General features: G+C 46.6%; 1 protein-coding gene across 1 annotated transcript; it reads left to right on the top strand.

The window, feature by feature from the left end:
• The first annotated feature begins 4,279 nt into the window (after window positions 1-4,279).
• On the top strand, window positions 4,280-7,743 carry LOC125544865 (chorismate mutase 1, chloroplastic). Its single transcript, XM_048708639.2, has 6 exons — window positions 4,280-4,663; window positions 5,808-6,027; window positions 6,107-6,193; window positions 6,559-6,702; window positions 6,964-7,056; window positions 7,181-7,743. Exons 1-6 carry the CDS (start codon window positions 4,491-4,493, stop codon window positions 7,415-7,417), a joined length of 954 nt encoding a protein of 317 aa, XP_048564596.1. The 5' UTR covers window positions 4,280-4,490; the 3' UTR covers window positions 7,418-7,743.
• Window positions 7,744-8,857: the final 1,114 nt, after the last annotated feature.

Below are 8,857 nucleotides of genomic sequence, written 5' to 3' on the forward strand. Positions count from 1 at the left end.
TGGCTCAAGAACGGCATCTTCTTCGGCCGCTTTGTCCAGGCGGGCCTTCTTGCTTGGCCTAGGTTTGGCCCTGAAAAGAATAACAAAATCAAATACAGCATATGTTCTAAGGCGATGTGCTGCAAATATCATAATAAGTATAGCTTACCCAAGCACCGTTTTGAGTGGTGGCAGCTGAGTAGCTGATGACTCGCCAGAAGATGAGTGGGAAGTAACCTGGTAATCGGAGTCACATGGATTAAGAGGTTGACGAAAGCAGCCCGCTTTAGGACAATCACTGACAAGAAAATTAGAGACCTCTGAACGGCGTTTCCGAACCGGACTATTCGGTAAACCGGCGGAGATAACTACCTGGCCGCTATGCCGGGTTGTGCGACGAGCTTCGTGCTGTTGGGTCTTCATAAGAAATTTGGGATCCAAATAAGCAAGAGGATGAGAAAATTTAACTTTCCGGTTTGCCTGACAAATTCTTAGCGAAGGCAAAGGTTTTGAATCGGAAGAGAGAATAATTACCTCTGCAGCATCAGCGTGGCTGGCTTCGGCATCATCCTGACAAATATCATCATCAATAAGACGCATGAAAAATAAGCCAAGTGAGTCAAGCTCTACCTCAAGGTCTGGATTATCCACATCATCATCAGGGGCCGGATTAGAAGATGCAGTAGTTCTTTTCCTGTGGACAGTCTTCTTTACAGCTTTAGTCTTTTGCCGGGTTGCTCTTTCCGGTTTGTCTGGTTTTTCTAGTTTCTCCTGCGGCAATTTCTTGCTCCAAAACGGGTCATTGCCCTGATTACATAGACACTGATATTAAACAATGACCAGATATATCAATAACAGATTCAGCAAAAGGAAAAATCAAGGTCTTACAGCTGGCGGTTTGTTGGTGGCACAGAAGCGAAGCATGCCGTTTTTAGCACAGATATATTCCGGTTCATTCAGCATCTTATTCACAACCTCTGTGATTTCTTCATCGGTGAGCTGGATTTTGGAATGCCGCAGTGGGTCATCAACACTGCCGGTATACTCGCACATCAAACCGGAGCGCTGACTAAGGGGCAGTATGCTCCATGATATCCAACAGCGAGCGAGATCAACCCCTGTTAAACCGTTGGCCATAAAGGCTCTGAGCTTCGACAGTTGAGGAGCATATTTGCTTCTCTCCTGGGCAGTCAATCTTTGCGGAAAAGGGTGTGTATTGCTGAGCCGCTCCGGACGAAAGCCAAGCAAGGGATTCTCACCAGCAGGAGAGGTGTCTTTGCAATAGAACCATGTCTGATTCCACTCTTTGGGGTGGCTGTGCAGTTTGGCGTGAGGGTATGTGACCTCTTTCCTTTTCTGGATCGCCATGCCACCCAACTCCGTATTGGAGCCGTCAGTAAACTCAGTACGGCGGTTTAGATGGAAAAGGTCTCTGAACAATTCCACTGTGGGCTCCTCTTGAAAGAACGCCTCACAGAGCACTTGGAAGTGACACATATTTGTAACAGAATTGGGGCCAGTGTCTTGTGGATGGAGTTGGAAATCGGCCAAAACATCCCGGTAAAATTTAGAACCGGGCGGCTTAAAGCCCCGAGCTAAGTGATCTACGAAAACAACAACCTCTCCTTCTTGAGGAGTGGGAGGGCATTCTTTGCCAGGAGCCCTCCAATGGATGGTATCTTTGCTGCCTAAAGCGCCGATCAGGACTAGATCGTCCAGCTGAGCCTCTGTGACGCGAGAAGGAACCCAATTGCACTCATATACTTGCTTGGCCATGATGGAATCTACAAGGTAGAAGATCCCGGTTCAAAAATGCATTTGATCAAGGTACATTGGTATATGCAATGTTAAACCGGAGATAGAACTATCTGAACCGGAGTTTTATGAAGCAACAACATCTGGCGGTTCAACAAGGGGACTAATGGTATATACCGGTTTGGCAATTTTTTTCTACAAGGTTAAACCGCCTGGTTTAAACATTGAAGCAGATGAGTAAGTTTATAGAAACAGATTTCGTAAGATTTCTCTACAGCGATGGATCTGAAGCAAGTTCAGAAAAAAAGATAAATATTCAGAGGTCCAAAAGGAGCAGTACCGAATCAATGAGCAAGACGTACATACAGATCTATGGTTTTGAGATGTGTAAGTGAAGGCGAAGGGTAAACAGCTACCATTGCACAGAATAAAGATTTGTGGAGTCATCTAAAGATCTATCGTATGAGCAAGAGGCAGACGATGAACACTGAAGAACTGTGAAACCCTAGGTCAGATCTGCGGGGGAAAGGATAGAAGATTTACCGGAGCTGAGGAAGACGCGGAAGGTTGCCGCGATGCTCTGGTGCGCCCAGGTTGATGCAGCGGCCAAGGTTGAGGCAGAGGTCGACGGCGGCGGCGGAGCTCCGAGGCTGGCGACGCGAGGAAGACGAAGAAGAAAGGCACGAAGGGGAGAAAAGAAATGACCCTTCGGTCCTATTTATAAGGCGAAAGAACAGGTGTCAGGCGCGAGAATCAAGGGGCCACGAAACAGAGCTGTCGCCTTGATTTCCGCAGATCTATTAAACAAAGAAGCATAATGGATAGCTTCGTTATGACAGGTAACGTCACTCCGGTTTACAGCAATCAGAGAAGATGACATCAAGGCGGTTTACCAATTTATGAGAAGATGTTGAAGATGAAGCTTTTGTTAAAGGATTGACATGAACCCGTTCAAATCAATCTGGGGCCTAATGTTGGGGATATTACTGTTGGGCGTAAACCGGCCTATCTGGGCCGGGTCAACTTCATCAGTAGTTCCAGAGTGATAAAGCCCAAGAAGGCAGATGAGGGCCTAAGGCCCGTAGCCGGTTCAAGACTTGTAGCTATAAACCAGGATTTGTATATAAACTTGTACTGTAAGTTAGGAATAAGGAGAGACCAACCCGGAATACGAATATCGACCGGTGTACGGGTGTCACCCGTGTATATAAGGGGACGACCCGGCGGCGGTTCAGAGAGAGACAACAACTCGAGACATAGGCGAAGCTTGTTGGCTCCCTAGTCATCGAAACCCCATCAATTCCATCACAACTAGACGTAGGCTTTACCTTCATCGAAGGGGCCGAACTAGTACAAACTCTCTTGCGTCCCTGTGTCCTCTTTAACCCCTTCAAGCTAACCCGCCGCGATGCCTCCACGACTAAGTCCTTTCTCTAGGACATCTGCCGTGACAAAGCCACGACAGATACCGTCACCCAGATAATACCCTTTGTCGTAGGTGTGGCCGTTGACAGTAAAGTTCACCGGTGGGCTATTTTCGTACCTTGACAAACTGTCGAACAGCTTGCGGGCGTCGAAGGAGATGGCCGGCGAGGGAAGACGCGGCGCCCACAGACCAGCTAGCTGCCCGGTCGGCGTCCGACGAGGGTGACGGCGTCCGACGAGCGTGTCGGTCGTCTGTGGCTGGGGCGGCGAGGCGGCTGGGCGTGGGGGAAACAGCGGCAGGGAACCAGCTTGCTCCCCGGCGTCCAAACGGCGGCGGCGGGCGACTGGGGGCAGGGGCGGCGTTGCTGGGCGAATGTGGAGGCGGCGACAGCTGGAAGAGTCGCCGGCAAAATGGGCGGCGGCGTCGGTGACGGAGGAGCCGGGGGCAAGGGTTGCTTGTTGGCTGGGGGGAGGGAAGGCCAATGTGCCACAAACGAGCGGGCCCGGGGATAGGAGTAGGCGAGCAAGCGCGCGTCCGTCGCGTGTCCGCGCCGACGCAAATCAGGCTCAAAAATGGGCCGGGAATGGGTCGCCCGCGGACGAAAAACGGACGCGCGTCCGTTTGGGTAGGCGCGTTGGGCCGCTACTTTTGTCCGCACCGACCCAAGCAAACGCGGACGGACGAAATGGATCGCCCCATTGGAGTTGCTTTAAACGTGCATTTCACGTACATTATTACTAGTCATGTAAAACATGCAATCACCAACAATAAAAATGGGAACTTTTCCCCCACCAAACACGTACAATGCTTATTGGTGACCAACCCCGTGTCATCTCGCCTCGGCTAAAAACTTGGGGACAACCCCTCTCAATAAAAATGGGAACCTTTTCCCCATCGGACACATACAATGTTTATTGACGATCAATCCCGCGTCATCTCACCTCGGCCAAAAATTTAGGACGATCCCTTCTCAATAAAAATAGAAATTTTTTTCTATCAAACATCTACAATATTTATTGGGTGACCAACCCCACGCCACAGGTTCGGTCAAGGGACGACCACTTACAGAGAAGGAACCCTCACGACAGGCTACCTACCGCGCCGGGCCTCCGCCCCCCTCCTCACCCTCCCGCCTCTCCCTCGTACGGTCGGTCCTACTCCTACCTACTTCGCTCCCCCAACCATCTCGCTCCTCTCCCTCTCTCTTTCACACGCACCCACCTCCCCTGCTCCTTTCCTTCCAGCCCGGCACGCCTGATTCTGAAATCCAAATCCAGAGATCCCAATTCCACTTTCCAGGCTGCAGCGGAGGGCCGGGGCGCGGTCGGCCATGGAGTTTAAGGTGGCATCGAAGGCGGCCGCGTTGCCCGCGGCCTGGCACGGCACGAGCCAGGGAGCGCAGGGCCGGAGCAGCGTCGCCTTTGGATCGGCGTGGAGGAAGGCGTCGTCGCGGCCGGCGCGGGCGCTGTTCGCTGCAACTAACAACTCCGCGCCGGTGGCCAGGTATGGCTTCATGTTATGCTTACCGACATTGATTCCCCCGTTTCTTTTGCTTTGCTTACGGATACGGATGTTTCCGTGTTGGGGGTTGGTGATTTGGTGTATTCATTCTGGGATTGGTTGTGTTGTTTTCAGTTACAAGTATTTGAATTGTGAAATATTCAGTCCGGTTGCGCTGTTTTCAGTTACAATTATTTAGTTACAAAATATTAAGTCTATCGTTGCTTCGATATGAAGTTAATGATTGAGTTATTCCAAGCTCTTTTTTTATGTACTCTAGTTTGACTCGAGATCTCAATAGTAGAGAATTGAATAGTGGATTATGTTGTCCCTTCTGCTTAAACCATCAACTTCTTGTCGGTGTAAGAGTTAACTTCGAAACATAGCATGTGACCTGGATTGTAGCCTTATAGGGGTTGTGTTTGTTCTTTTCTGTCTTGTTATTTTTTCAAATTATGTTTAATCATGCAATGATGCAAATTATTGCAGCATCTTTTTTACTTCCACCGAAATAGTTCATTAATATTTGATGACTTGACCACATGTCTTCAAGTCATACTGAAAGACCAAAAAGTGGTGAATGATTAACTTTGACTAGGGCATGCCTGTAATATCTTAGTGGCTAAGGCTCACCTAAATGTGGTGAGACTTTCTGCAAACGTATGTGCAAGTGCAACCTTGAGCAGAGCATTGAATTATAGCACTATGAATGAATTAACCTGGTTCTAATAACTTTGACTTATAGTTCTGATAACTAAGGCCTGCTTGTAATGTCTTAGTGACTAAGGCTCACCTAATTGTGGTGAGACTTTCTGCAAACGTATGTGCAAGTGCAACCTTGAGCAGAGCATTGAATTATAGCACTATGAATGAATTAACCTGGTTCTAATAACTTTGACTTATAGTTCTGATAACTAAGGCCTGCTTGTAATGTCTTAGTGACTAAGGCTCACCTAATTGTGGTGAGACTTTCTGCAAACGTATGTGCAAGTGCAACCTTGAGCAGAGCATTGAATTATAGCACTATGAATGGATTAACCTGGTTCTGAGAACTTTGACTTATAGCTATGATACTTCTGCAAAAAAATGTTTGTTTTGTTTTACTGCAAGGAACTGATAACTTTTCTTAATGGTACACTTCTTCTAGGGTGGAGAAACAGAGGATAGATCAAAGTCAAATACTGACCTTGGACAGTGTCAGAACTTCGTTGATTAGACTAGAAGACAGCATCATATTCGGTCTCTTGGAGAGAGCACAGTATTGTTATAATGCTGATACATATGATAGCAATTCTTTCCATGTGGATGGATTTGGCGGCTCTTTGGTTGAATTCATGGTTAGAGAAACTGAAAAGCTACATGCAAAGGTGGAGCATCCTTGCAATTAGAAATATAATTGATTACGGCATTGCCTAGAAAATACATATGCTGATCTTTCTTATGTAGGTTGGGAGATACAAGAGCCCAGATGAGCACCCATTCTTTCCAGAAGATCTGCCTGAGACACTGTTGCCGCCTATCCAGTATCCAACGGTAATGCAAATTTCAAGTTTTCTTGGGTGTCAAATGCTTCCCTTGTAGGCCTGTAGATATTTTTTGTCAATGTAGGAAAACATGGTCCTGGAATTGCCAACTAACATATTCAGGGTTTTGACATCGGTGCATGAACGATTGAACAATACCGTGCTTCTGTTTTCCATTGTTACTTGTTAGCAACTAGCATTCATTTCAGTTTCATTAAAAGCTCTGACTATCCATCTGGAGCCTGAAACATCTGTCAATATTGATTGTGGAATATTATCATCTATTGAAAGACTCGTATTTCTAGTAGATCACTGTGTTTTTCTTGTTGATGCAGTTTTGGATGGATTCTTATGTTGTCTTTATTATTTTCATAGGTTCTGCATCCTATTGCTGATTCCATTAATATCAACAAAGAGATTTGGAAAATGTACTTTGATGAAGTTCTTCCAAGGCTAGTGAAAGAAGGAAGTGATGGAAATTCTGGATCCAGTGCTCTTTGCGACACGACCTGCTTGCAGGTACTACACTAGATCAATACTGCTGGTCTTTGAGCCGGACAGCTAATTGTTGCAAATCATTTTTACTATGCCATAACATTCATTCACTGAAAATAAGCCTTGTTATTACCATTGTTTGCAAGATTTTGTACTGTCGTAATTTTATTATATGTCAGTTCCATATGACTAAGCTGAGGTTCACTAGAGGTTCCTGCAACTAAGCATTTCTTTGGGAAGTACATTTTGCTCATCTGTCTTTTCCACCACTGTTCTGTAATTCAGGCACTCTCTAAGAGAATCCACTATGGAAAGTTTGTGGCAGAGGCCAAGTTTCAAGAGTCCCCTGAAGATTACACTCCTGCAATAAAAGCTCAGGTCAGTGCTCTATGTTACAATGAGGGGTAACACTGTCATACTTCTCTTCCGCTTACATTGTTTCAAATGGACTGCAATTTGATCCCATTGTGGAAACAACCAATTTGTCGGGCGGCCATTGCAGGACGGCGCTCAACTAATGCAGCTCCTCACCTACGAGACGGTCGAGCGTGCGATCGAACATCGGGTGGAAACCAAGGCCAAGATATTTGGACAGGAGGTGAACATAGGAGCTGAAGCCAAGGGCATGGCGCCTGTGTACAAGATCAGGCCCAGCCTGGTCGCTGGACTGTACAGCAATAGGATCATGCCGCTGACCAAGGACGTCCAGGTAGCATACTTGCTAAGGAGGCTGGACTGAGCGCTGACAAATGTGCAGCGCAGTGCCTGCTCCATCATCCGATTTTCTTGCGTCATCAAAGAATAAACGGGGCAGGGAACGGCCATAGGCATATTCATATTGGGACTCAACTTGGAGGAACATATTTGAGACGTTTATTGTTTCACCTATATAGATTTTTGTATCACAAGAGCAAGAGGAGCCACCGTGTGGTGGGACTGTGGCACATGATCATTTCTATTGCTGTTGGTGTTTTGCAAAGCTTTGAATCTTAGAGCAGCTCTAGCTGATTCTGTAAAACCTCAGCCTGTATAATGGTTTTAAGGACGATCGGTCAAGTTTGTAGAGAGGTTGGCGGCAAAATCAGTTTTTTTTTTCATTTTTGAGGTGAGCAAAATCAAATTCAGCATAACATGTTCTGCCTACTTTGCCTGCGGTGTGGGACCCACCTGGTGGGGGTTAGAGAGCTGGGCGGCAGCACAAGCGAGCATGGAGGTTTTACGGAGTGTTTGTGACTTGTTAACATTTTTGCTCTAAGTTGTCTTTGTGACTCTAAATATGTAGGCCGGAGGTGGAGGCATATGGAACACCCTCCAAAATATATAGCAATGAAGATGTATCTAGTGAATCCCATAGGGCTGATTTTTGCAGTATGCGCTCAGTTCTCCATATAAGCGGTTATTATCAAGTATCGAGTCTGGGTAATTTCAAGAAATCTGTTCTTTTAAGGGAATTTTGGGGAATATGCTAGTTTTTCTAGGACTTCCGTGTGTTTCATCAATCACAAATATAGTGATGCGCCCACACACGGAACCGACCAGAAAGACCAAGGAAGAACATGTGTTTGCAGAATTTTGCGCAAAACCTCTCCAAGAAAATAAAATTGCATTCAAGACCATAGAATTTTCGGCAACTGCCATCATCACCGATAACCATCGTCAAATTCGAAGGAAAACCATAGCCTAGAAGGGCGTTGTGAGCCGATGAAGAAGCCTGTCGAGCGTAAGGCCTTTATCGTTGTGGCGTGTCGGCGGGGGATCATCCCCATCCTCCTCAAATTCTGGAGGTAATGTTAGCCGTCGATGTCGCCGAGGTCGAGCACCAGATCCACCGCAATCAAGCCTAGTGTGGATTATTAAACATCAAATCTTCGAGTTTTGGCACAACATCGGTCCTATATGTGCTTCTTTGGAACCGATGCACGGAGGAGGCTGTTTATCTCCAACCAGGTGCGCGCGGGGGGGGGGGGGGGGGGGGGGGGATATGCTAGCGTTGCTCTTGCAGATGCTGCAATCGTTTTTTAATTTAAAAAAGCAACACCTTTACTTATTAGAAACAATGGTTACATCGTCTATAAGAAGAGGTACAATATTTATCATACACTCCTTGAACCACTCCCTTGTCATTGAACATTTTATTGGTCTAGCAAGCTCATGAGCTACTTTATTTGCTCCCTATTAC

This window comes from Triticum urartu, chromosome 3A, assembly GCF_056163025.1.
Source record: "Triticum urartu cultivar PI428250 chromosome 3A, HENAU_Tu73, whole genome shotgun sequence".
Lineage (NCBI taxonomy): Eukaryota > Viridiplantae > Streptophyta > Magnoliopsida > Poales > Poaceae > Triticum > Triticum urartu.